Source organism: Oryx dammah, unplaced genomic scaffold (genome assembly GCF_014754425.2).
Source record: "Oryx dammah isolate SB20612 unplaced genomic scaffold, SCBI_Odam_1.1 HiC_scaffold_18, whole genome shotgun sequence".
Taxonomy (NCBI): Eukaryota; Metazoa; Chordata; class Mammalia; order Artiodactyla; family Bovidae; genus Oryx; species Oryx dammah.
In genome coordinates, this window is record NW_024070202.1 from 31,426,497 (window position 1) to 31,448,685 (window position 22,189).

General features: G+C 43.7%; 1 protein-coding gene across 2 annotated transcripts in view; it reads right to left on the reverse strand.

Annotated features, from left to right (window-relative positions):
* Positions 1–2,053: 2,053 nt before the first annotated feature.
* RAPGEF5 (Rap guanine nucleotide exchange factor 5) overlaps positions 2,054–22,189 on the reverse strand; it is a 183,732-nt gene continuing 163,596 nt past the window's right edge. For both annotated transcript variants that reach the window (XM_040260647.1, XM_040260648.1), the window contains 5 exons: positions 20,955–21,005; positions 20,053–20,140; positions 14,912–14,976; positions 9,295–9,349; positions 2,054–6,400 (listed from right to left, as the gene is read on the reverse strand). In XM_040260647.1, coding sequence (XP_040116581.1) covers positions 6,282–6,400; positions 9,295–9,349; positions 14,912–14,976; positions 20,053–20,140; positions 20,955–21,005 — 378 coding nt within the window. In that variant the 3' untranslated portion in view covers positions 2,054–6,281. The remainder of the gene's footprint in view (positions 6,401–9,294; positions 9,350–14,911; positions 14,977–20,052; positions 20,141–20,954; positions 21,006–22,189) is intronic.

Sequence of the window (22,189 nt, forward strand, 5' to 3'; positions counted from 1 at the left end):
AATGACAGATGAAAGGACGAGGTTCACCCTCACTGTGGACCCTCCTTACCCCTGGGGAGGCAGCAGCTGGCTCTGTGCTGGAAGCAGACCCTGCTGTGTTGACTCCAGGGCTTTATTCGTCTGTTTATTGCAGGCCTTCATGTCTGCTAGGACTGTACTGTGGAGTCAGCAGGGGCACTGGGCCGGGAAGGGTGAGGTGCCCTTCCGCTCTTGGCCCACTGCCATTCCCTCCCAGCTGAGGCCCAGCCCAGGTCAACGGGACACAAAGGACCATGAACAGTTCTTGTTTCCCACATCAGCCTAGTCACTTCCTGAAACAAAACAAAACCAATTATCTCTAGCAATTGCAGATCTGCACCAATTCTCTTAACAGCCAGGGGCTGAAAGTGATCTTAGAGATCTTCTCCCAGATCGCTCATCTGATGACTGAATTGCTGGCTGGTTTTAGTTCTGTTGGAACTTCTCTGGTAGGAAAGAGCTCATCTCTGATAGCGAAGGCAATTCTGCCCGCCTGGGCAAATCCTGGTAGAGCCCCTGCCCCCCTCCCTCCAACCCTGGCGAGCTCTGCATCCTCAGTGTGGCTTCAAGATTCCACACCTTTGAAAGGAGCAAGTAATTCTCACATTACTTATTTAGCAAATGTCTGTTGCATATTATTTTCATCTGGCATTATTAGTAAGAATCAATGAATCTCCCCATGTAGAATAGCAGTTTAAAGGGGGATACCAAATTATTCATCTTCCCAATCTCTTTAACCCCTGGATGGATAAGTAAGAGGCCAGAATGTGAAGAACTTGTATGCTATTGAGGTTTACTTCTATAGCTTGGGAGGTACTGCTGAAGGATTTTGAGCCAGGATCTATATTTTAGCAAAAAAAAAAAAAGCGAGAGAGAGAGAGAGAGAAAAGAAAAAAAAATCAGTTTGGAAAGGGAATATTTAGATGAAAGGGAGGAAGCCTAAACAGGTCACTGTAATGGCTGAAGTAATGGGTAGTGAGGGCCTGGCCTCATGCAGGAACGTGGGGGCACAGCAGCTGGTGGGGAACTAGACGAGCAAGCGCTGTTGCATGTGAGCAATCAAGATAGCTCCCGTAGTTTGAACCTGGCCGTCCATCCCCATACACGGTTCTCCAGGAGAAACAGACTTACCAGATACTAGACACCACAGAGCCACGGCGGCTGTCGAACCTGGGCAAGGCCCTGCCGCTGCCTTAATTCTCCCCTGTGTCCTAGAGACTGTCTTAGCCAGCTGTGGTGAAGTGCTGCCCAGGAAATACCAGGCCGCCCACCCCACCCCTCCATTCAGCCTCAGTAGCTTCTAATAAGGGTGTTTTCTCTCCCCCTCAGGTGACACATCCTCCACCAGCTGGAGAGTCCAGCGGATGGAGACGCCTCCACCTGGGCACTGCGGGTCTCACAGACATGGCAGCCCCAGGCCACCTCAAAGCCTGTCTCCAAGTCTCCAAGCCACACAGGTCACTCCTTGCCTTCTTCACTGCACAGAGGATGACGCTTGGCCGGTACTCAGTTCGACATAATCCTCCTGCAGGGACATGCCAGAGGCCAAGCCTGACACCAATGGGCGGGATGTATAATCCTCTCGGAGGAAGGGCTAGAGAGGAGTTGGTGTGACAGTCTAATGTCTTTCCGGCCTGAGGAGCATCATCACCACCCCTCTGCTTCAGCATCCCACCCCGGCTCTTGTGCTGCCGCTGGCCCAGGCCTCGAGCATCCCCACAAGGGCCTGGAGCTTCCCTCCATGTCTGGGCTAGGGAGAGTACCCCATTCCACTTGAACGGGGTGAGGTGCTGGTGAGGGTTGTCGGACTCTGCACATCCCAGAAAAGGACGTGATTTCCAACACAGCATGTTTAAGTTCTGCAATAACTGCATAAATGATTTTGGCTTCCACGGGCCACCTGAGAATCTCTTCACCTACCTGTAGCACACTCTGGGTAAACGATTCCTGAGTTTCAATCTGAGCATAATATGGTACCAGAACACTGGCTATAGAGTCCCCAAACATCACAAAGCAAGACGTTCTGAGGCGTGAATAGTGTATCTTTAACATAATCTTGTATTTGGAAAAGCAGTTAAAAAAAAAAAACACTTGAAAATACAAGGTAACAGTAACTTATGTAAGTTTTCACCTTATATTGCTTGGCCATTTTTACATATAAATTATTGCTTACTAGCTTTGATAAATACACAGCACAGTCATATGTACAGAAGCAGAAAGCATGAGATATGAGAAAGAAAATACTGTTAATGGCAATTCTGGTAACTCCACAAGTGTTTCATATTTACCAGCTCTTCTAATGGTGGAAAACTACGAAGTGTAGTCCCTGAGAAGTTAGGTAGGCGCCCTGATTGCAGGTTTTCTATCTTCTAACTGTTAACGCAAGCTGACAAGGTCACAGCAGTCAAGAGTCCTTGCTTCTGGTTGACTTCATCCCAGTCTTTAATAACAGTGTAATACGAATACAATAAATAGGCTATGCAAATAAATAGTACTCTGCTAAAAAATGTTTAGTATATATACAGCTTTGCTTTATATAGTACATTTTCATTTAACTTTTTGGCAATTTTAAAAAACATTTTTCCAGCACTGGTTCTAAGCACAATGGCTCACTGGTTAATAAGCAGGCTGAAATTTTAAGGACACGTCTTTGAAGCATTTAAAAGAAACGCCGCATTAGACCGCATTTAAAAGAAACTCCGTGTTAGACCACCACAGTGGATCTGATCTGCCCCTAGTTTCTGAGAAGTTCGGAGTCCGTGTACCACCCAGGGACACTTGGGATCTGTGGTGAGTGATGCCCACAACAAAACCACAGGGCGGGGATCAGGGCAGCCGTCAAGGCCAAGCTCCAGGGATTGAAAGCCACCAACACCTTCTCTTTCACACTACTGTTTCTCCCTACGTAGAGGTGAGTACACCTCTCCCCACAAATTGAGAGGGGTGGGCTTTTACTTTGTCCTCATGCCTCGGAATTTCAGGTATGCTCTACCCAACTTGCTTGTGGATAGGGATCTAAGACAATAAATTTATTCTGAAATATCAGGATAAAGTAAATGCAGGTGATAATAAGTATCATTACAACCGTTCAGCAATTGTACAGATTGTAACAGAGTGAATTTTAAAAACTGTGGTCTTTGGAGCATCTGCAAATGTGTATGAAAAAATTTCATATTTTTGGAATGGTTAGGATTTTGCCTATTGGGAACTGTTGCCGGGCTTCCCTGGTGGCTCAGATGGTAAAGAATCTGCCTGCAAGGCAGGAGACCTGGGTTCAGCCCCTGGTTTGGGAAGATCCCCTGGAGGAGGGAATGGTGCTACCCAGTCCAGGATTCTTGCCTGGAGAATCGCATGGACAGAGGAGCCTGGTGGGCTGCAGTGCATGGGGTCACAAAGAGTCGGACGCAGCTGAGCCACGACCACACTGTCCTATGCGAGCTTCTAAAGAGGGCTGGTTTGCTGGAATGCTGACAGATCCAAAGACATACAGGACTGTCTGAAAGCTGTGCTGTAGCAAAAAGAACCCTCTTAGAAGGGCCCATGCACTCCTCGCTGGTGAAGGTTGCAGATACATGAGCTGTTTCAGAGTGAATGGAGATTTTGTGCAACTGTGAAAATCTAATAGAGTTGGAAAGGAGCTTATAAATCTTCCCGGTGAGGGACTATGACCTACCCCTATTAACAGGGACCCAGCTTAAATTCCATGCAGCCTGTTCACTGGGACAACTCCAGCCTTGTTAGAAAGAGTCTCATGTTAAGCTTGATCTGGTCCCAGGATCCTGCCTTGAATCCGTCAGTTCCAGATTCAGGCCTTCTCAGTGCTTCTGAAATTTCTGAGACCTGCTGCCAGAGAAGCCTCTGGAGACTGCTGTTAAATTTCAGGAAGATTTGGAGATTACGACTTTCAGAAGATGGGCATGGAAAAGCACATCTAAACAGAACAAAATCCTCCTTTCCTTTTGCTGCCCGAGAGCCACACGCACCCCATGACTGGGGGAGAGCCCGAGAGCCATGTGCGCCCCATGACTGGGGGAGACCCCGAGAGCCGGGGGAGAGCCCGAGAGCCACGTGCGCCCCATGACTGGGGGAAATAGCAGGCAAGCGCTGTTCTCTCCCAAGTCTGTTTCCACTCATTCCATATGGGGGTAAACTGAATACACCCTCAGAATCTGTTCGGGCCTGACGTACATGGGGATTTGTTTGGCCATGCACATGTCTGAGCTGAGGTCCAGGCAGCAGGTGCTGTGCTGAAATAGTTCTCCAGTGGGGCGACTGCAGGAGTTCTAGACGGAGCAGTGTAAATCTAATGCGAATAATCACTCAAACTCTAAAACACAGAGATGATGTCAAAACAGCCTCACAGGATCAGAATGGCTAAGTGCTGCTCCCTAAGAACAGAGAAAAGACCAAAACACACACTGGTGCTGTCAGCCCACACCGTCACCAGTAATTGCCAAGGGGAGCACCTCACTGTCTGGTCAGCCTCGAGAGGAAACGCTTTTCCCTGGTTCTGATCTCTTCCAGTGAGTCTCATTCCATTCCCAGCTGCCTGGGGCATCTCTCTGAGTGGACCAGCCCAGGATGGTGCCTTTCTGTCAAGCCCTGTTCATTTTCAGGACTGAAGGACGCAATGGGACAGACTCTCTCTCAAAGTCCTCCCCAAATTTGCTCCATGTGGTTCTTTTGAGTGATCTCTCCAGGTCAGCGTGGTTGCCAAGCCCAGGGAACAGCGCTGCTACGAAGGTGTCGGAAAGCACTGATGCATCTCAGTGCTGAGGTGCTGATGAGAGGCGAGGAAGCGGTTCTGTACAGGCACCGAGGAGAGGAGCTGCCAGGGCTGGCGAGAGGGGCGCCAGGGTCACACGTGTGGAAATGAATGGACCTAATATGGGAAGCAGGAACTTTGTATTTAAGAGGAGTGACAAGGATCTGGCTGGCAGGGATGGATTTCAATATTGTTTCCCACAGGTCTTTTCTGTTCATTTGAAGGTTGCGGCAAACCAGTTCGTGAGAACAGCCAGAGGTCTTATTTATCACAGGAGCCCCAATCTCTAAAAATGGAAATAAAAAGAGATCTAAAAGACTCTGAGACTTTGAGAAGAAAAAGGAGGCAAATTCTAGAAAGGCCCCCTGCCTTGGTTGGGAGGTGGGCTACAGGACTTCAAAGTGTCCAACATAAATCAGATATTTGGATCTCTGGGGGCTCTTTTCATCTGTTGAAAGACAGGCCATTGCCACTGTTTTATGTCATGTCCCTTCTTCTTCTCCAGGGAGCGCTAAGCGCTCCACACATCGAATCCCACGTAGACCTCCTGTACTGGCGGTCCTCATTCCAGAGTGTAGGCACGAGGTGGCCGATGCATGAGAACACGAGGGCACTGCCAGGAGCAACATAATGGACTTTTGTGACTGTCACCCCCAGAAACAGTTTACAGAGTGCCCGCAACATGGCAGGCACTGTGTTTTTGTCAAAAATTGTACTGTATTTGAGGAGAGATGAGAGCCTGTCTGCACATGTAAAGAAAATCCCCAGAAAGTAAACAGTGAGTCAGTTTCTTAAAGATGACTATTTTTCCTTATTGGCAAAGCAACTTAGTCTAACTCACTTACAGTTGTAAATCAAGTTGTGCAGAGATGAATTTTACCCACAAGCATACAGCACTAAGCGACTGAGCTGCTAAGAAATGCGTGCCTCGACATTTCTCTTCTGGAGATTAGAGCAGGGGTGGCAGCTACCAGTGCTCACTGCCTCCTTAGACACAAGTAGCTTTTGGTGATGTCCTAGTTTGTAACGATGGAGACCAGTCCATCTCCATAGAAACCTAGAGATGTCATCACTATCTTTGAGTGTTCAAACGAGCTCCTACTCTGACCGCCTATAAACAGCCATCTACTGCCAGGCCAAGTAAAGCTCCCCGCTGTGCACTCTAACCGAGCTGTCTGGTCACCGTATGACAAGGGGCGGCCTCCTGCCTTGACGCTGGCATGTCGCAAAGTGAACAATGGTTTGGCTCGACACGGTGATCCTAAAAAGCCAGCCTTCTCATTTCGAGAAAGTTTCTGCCTCCTCTTCTGCCATCTCCTTTCGATAGCAGCCTCTCCCCAACTCAGGTGGCTGACATCACTTCCTGAGTACGCTCTGGCTGGCTTTGCTGTGTGCATCTTATTGTGATACGCTGATAAAACTCAGCAACTTTTCCTGCAGGAACATAACACGCTTGGTGCTGCGGTTCCGGGGGAGGCGAGGCAGTGTGCGGTGGGGCTCATACCCGCGGCTCAATCCTGTGCGAGAGCTCGAACAGGGCTTGCTGGCTGTCAATGACGTACAGGTGATGCACAGAGGACTTTAACTCTGGGTGCTCTTTTGGAGATATGTCGCCTCCTATGTTGGGGAAGGGGGAGAAAGTCAATCTTATGAGAGCAGTAAGCTATTTTTAAATACCAGTAAAACCCTGCATGAAGATACAGTGTAACTCCAGAAGGCTGACCCTCATTTGTCATAATCCCAGAAGAGATGTCTGTTTGCTATTCCCGTAGATGCTTTCTGGGTTAGACTAGATTCCTCAGGTGAGGTGATTAGACTGGCAAGATATATGTTTTACCCACACTGATAGAGCAATGTCTCCTCACATGATTTGGTATTTAGTGGTTGTTATGACCCTCTCCCCCAAACAGGAAACTGCACAGACACGGCAGGTGAGTGGCAGAGCAGGACGGGAGCCCAGACCACGAGGCCCCCAGGTCCATGGTCTTGGCTCCCCACTAAATGGCCTTCACAGGCTCTTGTATCGTAGGCTGGAACTGTCAGAAATCACTGCTAATCTGGTGACTGCATGGACACAATAGTTCTTTTCTTTTTTAAGTATTTCATATAATTTTTTGGTATCCTTGTTTTGGGGGGCGGCGTGCAGGATGTAAGGGAGGAACTGAGTGAACAAACATTGCTGAAGTGAACTGAAAGTCTGGTTATCAGGCAAAGCAGGTTCAGGAAGTGTGTGGATGGGGTGACACTCGCCCAGCAAAAGACAAGGCAAGGGGGTTCCTACTCCCAAACGCCCAGCAGACCAAGGGCTGCAAGAGGCTCTGGCACACTGTGAACCCTGCACGCCATGCTGCTGGCAGCTGTGACAAGGAGCCAGAGATAAAGTAGCCTGGACAATGGGGCAGGCCCACTTCCCGTAGTCAAAAACAAGCAAACAAAAAGCCCCCTCATGCCCTGTGGAGATGGGCTGAGCTACATTCCAGAGACACAAGGTAACTGTGAGCCTCCATGATCCATGGGGTTTCAGATGGAGAAACAAGGGGTGAGTTCAGCTTGAGCAGAAGGAAAAGTTCCTTGGGAAGCTGAGCATTCTAATGCAGAATTTTTTTCTCTTGGAGAAAACCTATTTTTCCACTCCTCTGTGACAGATATGTTTTCTAAGGAAATAACTTAAGGTGTGTATATTATGGATGGCTTGTACTCCTTAGGTTTAATAGAAACAAGGCTTTCTGGTTCAAGAAGTAAAAGCACCAAGAGTTAAAAGGTTTTACCATCCTCTTTGTTTGCTTTAGAAAACATGATGCTCCCAAGATAATTTTGTTGTTAACTTTCCAGTCTTAAAAAGATAGCAAGACGAATGCTTCCAACCACGATGCATGACCCTTGCAGGGCACTCTGTAATTCAAAGCGGCTTTCCAAGTGCTGACGTTGGTTAACCCTGCCTATATAAACTGTCAAAATGAATTTAGGTAATTCAGTTCCAAACTTGATTTTTAAAGATAGGTAAATACAAAACACCAAATGCCCTGATGGTCATTTAAATTTCTCCTTTGCTTTGTGCCTTGCAGACTTATCCTCTGGTGATGGGAGGTTGACTGCAAGGTCAAGGCCAGCCACACACCAGAAGCCCTTGGCAAGAAAGACTGAGGTCCCAGAATTTGCTGAGAACCCATAAATGCATGGGAAGCAAAGGAGGGTGAAAGAAATACAAATCCTTTACTCATCAGCAATATTATGCTTATACATTTGAATGAATCTCCATGACAATGTTCTTAACTATTTCTATTAAAACTGCATTATACTTGAGTAGTTAATGGAGAATTATAAAAGCATGTATCAAGTAGTATTTGCTGATGTGAACATTTAGAAGATTAGGTCCTGTATTTATAATTCTCTCTTTCAAGTAAAAATTTCGTAATTCACTCAGAAGTTCACTCCAACTGCTTTGTTGGAGGACAATAAAGCTACTCAAGACTGGAAATGGAAAGAAAATTCTTATGAGTATGTAACGGAAAGAAAATTCTTAAGGAATATGTACCAAAGTGTTAGCAATATTTTCCTTAGGAAGTAGGACTTTGATCATTCTACTTTATAGTTCTGTATTGTTGAAAAACATTGGTTTACAATGAGTATGTATTACTTAAAGTTAGGTTTTACTTAGTGGTCACTTCTGATTGATTTATAATTATGAACTCTGTCTTAAAAAAAAAAAAAACTGCCTTTTTATCTCTAAAGTCTGTGCAAGGTGAAGGAAAGGGTACCAGCCAGGCGGTCTGAGGAATGGCCGAGTGAGTCAGCCTCTCAGAGCCGAGGTCTTCTGTTCTGCATCCACAGTCAATAACCTCCACTCACTAGCCCTGGGGTCAGGATCCACTGCCCACATGAAACCTCCCTGAACTCAGTACATTTCCGTCTCCTTCCTCCCTGCAATGTCTTGACGTCATTTAAACATAATGTAAATTATTCCTGAGACTTAAAAAAAAACAAATATTCTTACATATACTAGTCTTAGTGGGGAGTCTACAAAAGTGCTCAGAAAAACACTTTTTCAGTGAAAGGAAGCTCCAAATAGGAAGTTTTCGCTGGAGAGGAGAAAAAATTCTGGAAGACTACTTTGGGCACTTTTACAAACTATATTCCTATTCCAGGAAGGCTTCAGGCAAGGAGGTGAAGGACAGGGTCACCCCTGATAAACCCACAGGTCATTGTGAGCCAGAGGACAAGCAAACAAGACTTTCGGGGGTGGGCGGTGGAGTGGGAGCTTCTGAGAGTTGTAAGTCACACTGTACAGTGAAAACCCGCTGCTGGGGCAGGGTGAAGAGCTGCCATTTCTTATCTTCCTCTCCATCCCAAACATGCAGTGATGAGACGGAGAAATACAATACATGCATATGCTGTGAATATTATAATTTACCGCCTGTTTAAATTTTCTATCACCAAATACTTGTGAAATGGCCATAGTCTGTACCAACGTATAATAAATGAACACGCCGTAACCAGCTTCAACGACTCACCAAACTGGTTAGTCCTGCAGTGTCTCAGGGTTCGGACCGTGTCTGCGATCATATGCTGAAAGGCAGGAGAGGATGCACATCAGGGGAAGGGTCATTTCAGGTGTCGCTGAAGTAGCAGTGCTGCAGGGCTGAATAGTCTAATCCCATTGGATGCAAACAGAAGAGCTGTATTCGGTGCTAGACCTAGCTTTAATTGAGTGTACTAAGTTTGGATTACAAAAGAATATCCAGACCTTGTGTGCAGAAATAGTGGCTCTCAACCCCAGTTGCAGAGATTCTAATCAAGACTTGTAAAAACATACTGTAAAGAACACAGCACAAAACAACCCACTTAACATGAGAAAATACCTGTAAATATATGACTGATAAGGAGTTAATATGCCAAATATATAAAGAGCTCATATAACTCAACATCAAGAAAACAGACAACCCAATTACAAAACGAGCAGACGACCTGAACAGTTTTCCAAGGATGACATACAGATGGCTGGCAGCATACGAAAAGATGTTCCAGCACTGTTAATCATCAGAGAAATGCAAATCAAACCCGCAAGGAGATACTGCCTCGCACCTGTCAGAATGGCCAACATAAAGGCCACACATGTTGCTGAGGACATGAAAAAAGGGAGCCCTTGCACACTGCTGGTGGGAACGTAAATTGGGGCAGCCGCTACGGAAAGCAGTATGGAGGTTCCTCAAAAAACTGAAAACAGAACCATCATACCCGGCAGTTTCACTCCTGGGTCTGTATCTGAAGCAAATGAATACTAATTCAAAAGACATATGCCCCATCGTTCACAGCAGCATTATTCACAGTTGCGAAGATAAGGAAGCAACCTAAGTGTCCATCAGCTGGTGGGCGGATAAAGACGCCATGACATATATACATACATACAATGGAATACGACTCAGACAGTGAAAAGAATGCAATTTTGCCATCTGCAACAATATGGATGGACTTGGAGGGAGAAAGACAAACACTATATGATATCACTTATACGTGGAGTCTAAAAAAATAAACTAGTGAGTATAATAAAGTAGAACAGATTCACAGAAATAGAGAGTGGTTGGTCACCAGTTGGGAGGGGAAGGAGGGAGAGGCAAGATAGGGGAAGGGGATTAAGGAGTACAAATTATTACACATAACATAAATAAACTACAAGGATATGGTACAACACAGAGAACATGGCCAATATTTTATAACAACTATAAATGGGGTAGAACCTTTAAAAATTATGAATCACAAAGTTGTACACCTATGACTTAAATACTACTGTATACCAACTATACCTCACATAAAAGAAAAAATGAATATTTAAAAGATAATATATTTTTAAAAAATGCAGCATGTCCAACTCAACCTACCTGTCCACATTTGCTTATGCTTTCACTTCAGAAGTTTCACCTCCTCCCCAGGAAGTCTTTCTGAGGTCTCCCTTCTGGACTCGGGAGGCTCCATTCTCAACCTCCCCACTGCTCTGTGTACAGTGTTTCCTGGGCTTGTGGTGGTGTGATCAGGGTGGGACTTTCCTCCTCCTCTAGACCAGCTACCACAAGAGGGCCTTGCAGACCCAGCACCTCCCATACAGCACATACGTAGCCTCACATACCTGCTGAATGGATGCAGGAATTTTGCGGAATCAAAGACTCAAGAAATTCAAATGGTGATAGGAAAGGGGATGTTTATGAAAGACGAACATCTTCTAAGACATCAATATCTTTACAGAGACTGTTCCCTGCTTATTATTTGCATTCCCTTTCCTAGTCTTCAGTTTTCTGCTTTAATTTCTAAAGTTCTCTAAAGTTCTTTTCGTCTCCAGGAAAAGGTTTTTTACACAGCTCCTTCCTGTTGACAAGACCCCTCATCTCATACTCGTGTGCCTGCACTGTCTTCCAGCTCGCTCTACCATAGTCAATTTTCCATGGCAAAGGAAAGATGACATTTAGGTCAAGACCAATCTCCACTACACTTCGTCCTGTGCAATTGGCAGAATAATCTCCAAACATCTGTCATCCTGTTCCAGCGCTCTGCAAGTCTACAGTGACTCCATACTCTGATTCATACAAAATTCAAACATCACCCTATAATTTCAGAATCAACATTATTCCTAATCTGGTCCTCCAAACCTTCCTAAATGGGTATCATCTTTTTCTTACTAATTGAAATATAGTGATTTACAGTAGTATAACAGTTTCAGGTATGCAACACAGTGATTCAAAATTTTTATAGATTATACTCCATCTAAAGTTATTATAAAATATTGGCTATATTCATCTGTGTTATACAATACATCTGTATATAGTATTTACTTTATACACAGCAGTTGGGACCTTGGGCCATCATTTTTCATGTCCTGCCCACACACACTGAACACAGGGTAATCTATAGGCAGCAAACTCTCAACAAATTATGGCTAACATAATAATGTTGACACTAAAACAATTACTTAAAATTCAGCAGACCTCCAGAAACATTATTTGAATATGACCTACTTATTAGATTGTTCTCATGGGCTGCATTTCTATTGTATTTCTACTCAATAGTGAAAACATTAAATGGGACAGTGATTACAGCAGCAGCCCGAGTTGCAACTGTAAAGGAAATGAGACCTGACTCATGTCTGTGAATGTATTGTTAAATTTCCTTCCCCCAATTTTCCCACTACTCCCAGGACTGCTCTTTCGCTGTTTTAAGGTATGGCGTCACCTTGATTTCTATCATGTGCCACGCGCACAGCTGATGCAAGGCTGGTACTCAGGGCAGCACTGCAACCTGAGCCCAGATCTCATCTTCAGGTTTTCCAAAGCGGGAGGGAGGAGCTACGATGAAGGATGATGTCTTAACATTGAGGGATAAAGAGAAATATAGAAGAATGCATTCTTTTTCTTTATTATTTAATGGTTTGAGGCAGATACGTTTGAAGCTGCTGAGGCACCGAGGGGAACAATAGAAAACTTATTACATCCAATGAAGCACTTCTGAGCCTTCTCTGTTCTCTGACCTAATGTGTTGGCCGGGATCAGCCTGATAAAGATAATACACTGAATTATCTGCTCGCTGGCTAATATCCATCATGAGGAATCGGCTTCCCACAAGTTAATCCAGTTAGGATCTACTGGTTCATTACTGTGAAAGATGATGTTATTTTAGCTTAAGTGAAACCCTGTCTTTTGCTAAGAAACATGCTGGAACTACTGACTCTACTAGGAAATTCAGTTGCACTCTCTGGCATCCCAGTATAACATAGGGCTTTAAACCATGTATAATAGAGATTTGTCCTTCCAGAAAAAAATTCTGACTTCACCCTGAATTCTCTGTGCAAGGAGGGGGTCAGCATGGGGCATACTGTTTCTTAAGTGCCATCTGCTTTGAGGACCAGGAACTCAGTGACGCTACAAAATCTGCTCCCTTTAGAAATGACGTGCTAGCCGAGTACGTGACGGGTGTGTATGTGGTGCTGTGTGCCAAGGGCCTGCCACACCCATGTATAACTGCGCTTATCTTCTAGCCATCTTTTCAGTAAGAGTTCCCTTCAAGAATTTAAAATTTAAAATGAAAGATTACCTGTTCATATCTTGTTATTTCATTAAGCTTTATTAAAATATTAAGGGTACATACAGTTACTGACCCTAAGAGAAGTCCTGTAAGTCAGACTTCATTTCAGTTCTTATGGCCAGCCTGAAGTCTTGTCTCTGTGAAAGCAAGGCCCTATGTTGGTTGGCATTAAAAGGCTCCTACTGGAAAAAGCCGGGGAATACCAGAGACGCTGGGCAGAATGAAATAGAGAGGGTGCAGGAAGCTTTCCACTGCTCTTTCCAATCTGTGCATTTTTCAAATTGCTCCCTCACTTGGATAGCTCCATCTGAGAGGAAATGACACAATGAACTTGAGTCACTGGTTCCCTTTGGGAAAAAGGTCAACCACCAGTCTACCTTTCACAACAGACAACACTCAGCGTATACCGAGTGCCTCCTGCTCTCCCGCGTTCCCTATGGGTTACTCAGGGTGAAGGGCACAGACCCTCAAAGGAAACTCCACTTGGTGTTTCACACCCCACCCCTCCTCTTCACAAATGTTCACCAAAGCTTATCTGGCATTCTTAAGCAGAGGCGTTGGCCAAGATTTGAAATATTGACCAGCGGCTTCATACTCCTCTGGTCATTTCGTTAATATCAAACACTGGAGACACCCTACCAACAGGCTAGCGTGTTGCTGCCTACAGTCTAAAGCCACAAATAGGCCCTGGGATCTTCAGAACATTACTGGGTGACACAGAACAAATCTCTAAAAAATAATATTTTTAATACAAGAATAATACTTTTAATACAAGAAGACTCAATACTTTAAATATCTATTTTAGGCTGCGTTGGTTTGACTGAAGTATCTAAAAAAACTGAGCTGAATTCCAAAGCACATAGTGCTGGGAGAGACTTGAAAAGTTATGGACGTGTCCACTTAAAAACTAACTACCCAGAAAGCCATCATCCTCAAATTATTAAAACAGAGCTGCGGCAAGATACCCCTAAGATGTCAGTCTTCCAGAGCCCAGCTGCTTGGGTTTTCAGGTTGTACAAGAGCTGCCTGCACTGACACTGTGCCATCTCCTCCCATGTGAGTGAGTTAACCTCACCTAGGAGGCAAAGGTCAGAGGCTAAACCCTGTTGGGACTCATCAGTTGGTACTGTTCTTTGGCTATGGTCTATGGCGCCCCAACTCACTCAACCTTCTCTCAAATGCCTGACCTGGTCTCACAGGGAACCAGGGGCCCATTCCTGAAAGAGTTCACATGAATCCATTACCATTACTAAAAAGGTCACTCAAAGGTCAGGATCTGTGGACAAGGATCACTGACACCATCTTTAATCATGCATGGCAGGGTCATCTCTGACACGAAAGTTCATCTGTCAAACAAATCCATTCTTGTAGTCAACAGGGTCTCCTTGGAGCAGTCCTATTTCACAGTTGCTCAGCCCGTACAGGCAACTCCGCCTCTGGCTTCAGCCAAAAGGCTAGGAGGAGCCTAGTGCGAGACAGAGCGCCAGGAATGTGCGGGAAGAGGCATTTCAGGAGTGTGTAAGAAGGGGTGGGCTGGGGGCCCCTTCTCACGGGCTCACTTTCTCACTTTGCATGAGGTGGTCTCACATAGTGGCAGCACCTGCCCACAGGCTGATAAATGGGTGGTCCTTCCTCTGCCAGGCAGACCCGACAAAGTCCACCTTCAGATCCATGAAGGACATACCTCCCCAGGGGGAGGAGCAGTGCTTGCCAAGACACAGGGGGACGTCTTTAAAGCCACAAGGCTCAACCATACGAGTGTGAATTCCTGCTGACAGGAACCTTACCACTTTAGTTCTAGTTTAGATACATACACTCAACCACTGATGTTAATCTAAGAAGTTCCGTTTTCAAAAATAAAAAGCAGATGTTCATACTTGGCTCTCAAAACCTCGGCAGCACACTTCACTTCTTTTTAACTGGGATGCATTTGATTGACAGTGCCTAACATGCAGCAAATAAATCACCACCAGCTCAGCAGAGAATGTCGTCTCCCAGAGCAAGGAAAGTACGCATTTCCCTTACAGTGGGTAAAAAGAGAAACAGTGAAATTTTACATACCAGTTTTTCAAAGTTGACAAGATTATCCAGAAATGTTTTATTTCCCTCATGAATAAATGTTACATCTGAAAATTAAAAACAAGAAGATGCATGTACAATTAGGAATAGGTCATAAGTCAGGACTGGAGACGTGTAGATGCAGTACAGCTTATTAATTTTTCTTAAACATTATGGATTATTTCACGCATTAGACCAGGCAACATGGAGCTGAATCTGTACAGGATGCAATGTGAGAGGGCATAATTTATGTGTGTGGGGAGGAAACATTCTAGCATTCATACAAGTGTGTATCTTGCTCTTACATTGCAGGCTTTGACTTCAACCCCCTTAACATAAGCTAACACTATTCTACAACTTAACTGGTCCATTCTGTTTTTAGGCCAGAACAGTGAACAGAAAAGAACTGAATACCCAGTAACAAAAATTATTTTAATATTTATGTGTTTGCTTTTTAACAATCCTTGGTAAAGTGAATGGGGTCTGCGTTACTTAAAACGTCAAGGTTCAGATGTGGATGTTCAAACTTAGATTTCTGGTTCTAAAAACCAGGGCTGGCGTGGTTATCCAGAGTGAGTGAGGAAAGGGACAGGTTAGAAATGGCGAGGTTTCTGGGTCTATTCAACCACTGGAAAGCCAGTGTCACTGATGAAAACAACGTAAGGAAGGTAGGGTGAAGGCGCCTTGTCAGAGGAAGGGAGCGTGACATTCGATTTGCGCCTTGCTGCATTTGAAGTGACAGGAGACATTCGAATAAAAATCTCCCTTTGGTTGCAAAAATTACAGGAATGCTTCTTCAAAAGATGGAGACTAGCAACAATGACAGCAGCTAAAGCTCCAAAAGGGGGGTGACTTATAAAAACCCAAACCATAGGGTGAGTGACTGAACATGAGGGAATCCTCACAGACAAGAATCAAAATAAGAAATATATTACAATTTAAAGAATGTGCAAATAATCCTGTTATATCACAGACATGGAGGGCAAACCAAATGAAAACCACTTTCAAAAATCTTCTTAAAATAACATGATATAAAAGAGAGAAGTGAACAGATTAAATTCCTCTAAATAGAAAGGGAAAGTATTTGCATTTAGTCAAGACTTTGATTCTGCTGGTCCCTATGGAGGACTTCCCTGGGGGCTCAGAGGGTAAAGCGTCTGCCTGCAATGCAGGAGACCTGGGTTCTATCCCTGGGTCAGGAAGATCCCCTGGAGAAGGAAACGGCAACCCACTCCAGTACTCTTGCCTGGAAAATCCCATGGACAGAGAAGCCTGGTAGACTACAGTCCATGGGATGGCAAAGAGTCGGATACGACTGAGCAACTTCACTTCCCTATGAGGTAATTACGAGGCAGCTGCTTGGGAAATTGGCCCGCAACACACTTAGCTGCTGAGCTTTAACTGGCCACCAGAGGGCGACACCAATCACACAATACACTGATACAACCCTTTTCTCAAGGCATCCTTTATACACAGCTTCCACCCCACCGGACTGCAAGGTTTTCCTAAGCTTTTTCCTTTCTTTTTTAAAACTGATGTCTGAGCAAGAAAACAATTCACCATTACACAGTCATCTGATGAGCTCTCTGGTTATTTTATTATCTTTCACTGTTTTGCTTTCAGAATAGAATTGCAAGCTTTATATCTCTGACACAGTATTTAAAGAAAGAGCAGCCTACACAGCTAACTTGTGTTCTTTCTGTACAGCAAGCAAAGCACTGTATGCACACTGTTTACCTTAAACACCACCCAGGAGCCTGGTATCTCCTCACTCCCAGAGAATTCAGGTTACAAATGCCCTGTCCAAGTTCTTGGACCACTTCCCCGGTGTTCCAAGGCTCGTCATCCCCACCCTATGTTCCCAAAGATGAGGATCATAACACAGCTTATATTTATCATCAGGGTCAGACATGGCTTAACTAACTCATTTAATACTCACAAAAGAGTATAAGGTAAAGTTAAGCAGGAAAGAATGTGAAGAAACAACAGTCCAAAGGCGGATGGAGCACAGCTGGCTCACGGCCACAGCTCTGCGTCTCAGAGCCAGCACGCGAGCCCGGGCGGCCCGCTTCCTCTCACCACGGTGCCTCTCTGGTACTCGGAAGGGCTTAGACATTTCTTATCATCTATTCCAGTTAATTTGCTGAATTCACTGGATGTGGGGGCCTCTGCAAATTTTACTGTTTCCTTTGTCGCTCATTCTGTCTCTTCCCTCTCCTCTGCCTGGGCGGTCTTGCTTATCCCAAGCTCTCAAGGACTTGTCGAGGTCAGCACACGAGGAAGTAGGCTCTCCTGAGGGTGGGGGCTGGCAGGCTGATGCTGGCATGAGGATGAGGCAGGGAAGGTATGTCTGACCAGGTAGGGAGAAAAGAGGGGCTGCTTCCCAGGAGAAAGGGAGTCAAAATGGCTGCAGGTTTTGATCCAGGTGACTGACAAGTGTGTGATTAGGAAGGTGTGAGAGAGATAAACCAAAAGGTGGTTGAACTCAAAAACTGGAGTCTCACAGCCTAAGTCATGGGTGGGCTGTGAAGCAGTGGAGGGTATCCACCAAGTGCAGTGCCAGAAATGAGTACCTGCCAGAGCCCTTTATTGGAAACACCCAGACATGTTCCTAACATCTTAGAGAACAGGACTGGGGATGAAATAACTCCATTTGAAGAGACAGCAGGTGAAAAAGAAGGAATAAACATGGAAGCACCTCAATCTTCCTTTTATTTACACAACTCCACAAATCTGCAGTAACAATCTCCCTTGAAGATACAGATACAACCTCAGTTTAACTTCAGACACCGGTTGACTATTCACTCTGCTGGAAGGATTACCATCTCCCCAAACACCATGACATAGATTACTCAACTGCTTTTGACCTTTAGCTCAGCTGGAACCTTTCTCTTCCACACTTACTCAGGGTTTCCTGTTCACTACTTTCTGAACTAGACTCTACAGTAGGGGGAAAGTAAATCAGAAGTGATAAATTCACAAGCAAATAGAAAAGCTGAGAGCTGGAAGCAGTTTTAGGTTATGTGCTTACTTTGATAACCTGCATGTTATTGGGAACTGACTATCTCAAAAAATGAAATATGGGAGCCCGAATCCTTCCTAATACCCAAGGAGTTTAATCTGGTCTCTTTCTCTAAACAAAAGCAATCCAAAGCAAGAGGCACAAGAGAAGAGGGCTGGGAAATTTTCATGAAAAAGTTGCTTGTTCTAGTTTACTGCAAATTTAAAATTTTAAATTTTGCAGTTACTAAAGCTAAGAATTAATGTTGCATATATTTTCCAAAATGTCTTACCACAGATGTGATACATACATATTTAAAAGTGTCATCCTATTTTTCCTTTTGAAATTATTTCAGACAAAAATAGTAACTTTAAATGCAATAGAGTGCCAATATTATTTATTTTTATAATGACAAAAATAAAGATAAAGGAAAAACAAGTGAGCTTGTTTTTAAAACTCATGAGCTTCCAGTGGAAAAAAAAGGTGGGGGGAGCAAAAGTTTAATTTGCTAGAATGAATGAAACAATGTATTTTCAGTAGAAAAAAGAGAAATTTGTTTTGCTGCCAACAAAGAGGTCTAGATAAACTCAGCAGAGCAGAAAATTGCATCCAAACTAAGACATAAGTGTGAGGCACCTGACTGCATTAAATATTTGGGGGGAAAACCCACTACTATATAGCAGAAGGCTCAGCTCACATCTAAATTAAAGGGACAATGTTGACTATTTTCTCATCACCTTAAAAACATCTATTGTTTCAAAATTTTGTCTTTCTAAAATCAATTCCTTTCCCAGATCTGTCTTCCTTTCCTATTTTTCCTATTTGTGTCTACATGATTCTAAGTTTTACTTCCCACATGCCACCACTCCCACTCTCCAGCTGGTATTTTATTTTAAATAAAAATCACAAGCCTGAATAAACTTATCTTAGAAATAAAAATGAAGAATCAAATGAACTCTTTAAAGTTGTTATTCTGGCTTTACAGTCTTTCCTTGTTTCATCCATTTACAGTTTTCAGAATGCTTTGAGCTTGAGTGAAGCAGTCCCTGTGCTTCATTGTCCTGAATGTCCTAATATATTAATGCTTCACAGAAATTTTTGTTTTATACTAGATGAAGACTAGATAAACAGCTGCAAGAATGCACAGCAACTCAAAAGCTCTCCAAGCTCTAGCTGTTCTCAGGAGAAGCGGAGAAGGTGCATCTTCAGCTTTATTGCCAGTGGGACTGGCGATGAGGGGAAGCAGCAGAGGACACGGCCCCGCCAACCAGTTCCCAGGCACTTCATTCTCCAGGCAATCCCACCACACCTACGAGTGTGGGTGCTAGGGCCTGACCCAGCAGAAGGTGTAAGCCTCTGAAGGGTGTAAGCAATATAAAAGAGGACTCCTATAAAAATCCCTTGAAAAGAATCAAAATAAGACCAAGAGAAATGACCAAATCCCTTGTCCTGGAAAGCACACAGGGGGGATGTATACTAAATGTCAGAAGCATGGGCCAGATGAAAACAATCCCCTTAGTTTGAAAGAGACCATCAAGATCTCATTAATAAGTTTAACTAACATGTTTCATGATGACTGATCTGCTGCTCTACAGAAGAGAAGTTAGTCGACTGACTTGCAGCTATCACATACTATCCCAACTGGATTCACTCCTGGAAAGAAGAAAGTACATTCTCTACCAAAACTTTTTACACATGACATTGTTTGGGTTGACCGAAGGTTTTTCTCACACAGCAGCAGGCCATGGGCTGAATCTCTGAAATTTAGGTTGCAAACAAAGAACATAACTGATCACCACTTGGATTCTTCATGCCAGCCTTATTCTTGGTTGAGTGAAGTGGACTGTAGACTCAAATAAGACAGGGCTTAGCAGCAGAATAAAGCAAAAACACAAACAGTTCCAGTGCCAAGTTTTGTGAGTCAAGTGAAAATACTTTGATGTCTGCTTAAGAACAATTAAGCATTTCAGGTGTCTCAGAAAGAAGCAAACGTGTGAAAAGCAGTCACAAGCCAACAGTTAGGTTGGAATGACCAAAATACCTTAAAGAAATAAACTGAGATTCCTTTCCTTGCCCTCCGTAGTCAGAGTGATAAATTTCTGGAAGATGGAATTACATAGCATAAAAGACAGCTAATTGTTACCTTTAAGCAATAACGGCATGAAGGGGATTTTGGGTGGCTTCATTTTCTTGAATGCGTCTCGGTAGGCTTTGTGATTCAGGGAAGGATCCTGCCGAACCAAGCAGATTACAAAGAGAAAGAAAAATCAATGTGCTATATAGAAACAATTCTAAATCTACTTTCGCTGTTACAATTTGAACATGATTTAGATATAGAGTGGTTCTTCCTAAGAACAAAGTAGATAAAGGTTTCCTAGGAGAATAAACTCACTAAATTAGGGCAGGAAATCTAGGCAATGAATGAAAGTCAAGTTACTGGTTGACAATAATGGGAAATGACTGCAGAAGAGAGACACCTTTTGATTGCCCTATTATTTTCCCTCCAATAGGTTCCTTAAGTACAGTTTCCTCTCCATAATTTCTGTCATGAGGTAACCCCAAAGTCTTTTGTTAGGCACACTGCAAAGAAAAACTGCCCTCATAATGCACAGATAATGCAGAGGAAACAAAAGAACATTTTTATTGTGTTCTGAAAAGAAACTGCACATTTTGTTATCTCAAAGATATAAGGAATGATAAAAAGGAGAAATGGTAAAAAGAAAAAAAGAATAATGTATAAGAATTGCACAGTAAATTTAAACTAGCTAATTTCATAGGCTTTGAAATGGACTGTACTGAAAAATATGCCTTCTGAATATCATACCAAAAGGACCATTCTCGCTACCTTTTTCCATGGAGAGGAAGCAGCAGTAACCGTCACCCTCCTTCACTCCATTAAGAAGCAAAGCTACCTGTTCATACACAGGTGCACTAGTCTAAGCTGCCTGACATGGCAGAGTGGAGATACTGACCACTGAAATCTAGGAAGAAATCTGAGGCTAACCATCAGTTTGAAGAATAAGTCCACTACGCTCAACTACTTACTGTTAAACTTTCAAGTTCAGAGAAAAGTTTCTTAAACTTCCCAGGGATTTTCTAAAAGCAAACACACAGAAAAATAAAAGGTCAAAAGATGTCAGTTATTTTGAGAGGAATGTTCATTAAGTTGCACTATATACTCCACATTTCCAAACATAAATCCCTCTATCAACTGGTCTACCCTGATTGCTTCTCATTACGCAGTTTTCATCATTCCTTAATGTGACGTTCCTTGGGAATGTTGCTAAAGACAGTTTAAAATGAATAGCAGCCACAGGATTCAGGAATCCAACTTAAGACATTCCACACACTGGTGATCTTTTAATGAAAGCTTGGATTTCAGTTCTGTATCCTACCCTTGACAAACGCTCTCACCTTCTTAAATGGTCTTGTTGAGTAGGAAGTAATAATGTTGACTGATTTTTTTTTTGTATAAATGATATAATTATGTTTCACAGCAGAGGTTTAAACAGTGAAAGGCCATGAAAACCCTCAGTGATGAAGCCTGTACTTTAGTGGGTAGAATCACCAAACTGGAAAGATTACCCATGCAAACAGTGGCATGAAGACTGACAAGGGATGGAAACATACACCATCCTCCCAAGTAAGAATTTGGACCTAAGGAAGAAGGGCCTGGGATCTGCCAGCCTGCCCTTACTATGGTGAAGTGGGAAAGCCAGGTGTCTCGGTAGTCAGTCAGAGTTTGAATTCTGACTCTGCCCTCTTTCTAGCTGTGTGACTGCAGCGTCTCCACGTTCTCTGATTGAAATGGAGACTACTCATAGGAAACGTACAGTCCACAGCTGGTGCTCGGCAAATTCCAGCAAGTAACACTTACGAGTGTTCTAGAAAGTGTGTGGGATTTTCTGTTTGCAAAACAAATCAAAACAATGAGGTAAAGCCCTACAATAACTACACTTTTAAATATCAATTTGATAATTCTGAATGTGGACTCAACAACACAGGTTATTCAACCTGTTTGGAAACTACTGTTATACACACCAGCACATATGTATTAAGAAATGGATGATAAATGCGAAAAGATAAAATGCAGACACCTGCAACTATTCTTCTGAGCTGCATACCTTAGTCTTTTGGATATTCCACAAAAATGTCTCAGTTGCACGTCAAACTCTACACATCTTGGGCCAAACTGATCTACTCAAGGGGCCAGCCATGGGCCAAATCTGACCCTGGGCTTTTGTAAATAAAGCTTTATTGCAGCATGGGCACGCCATCAT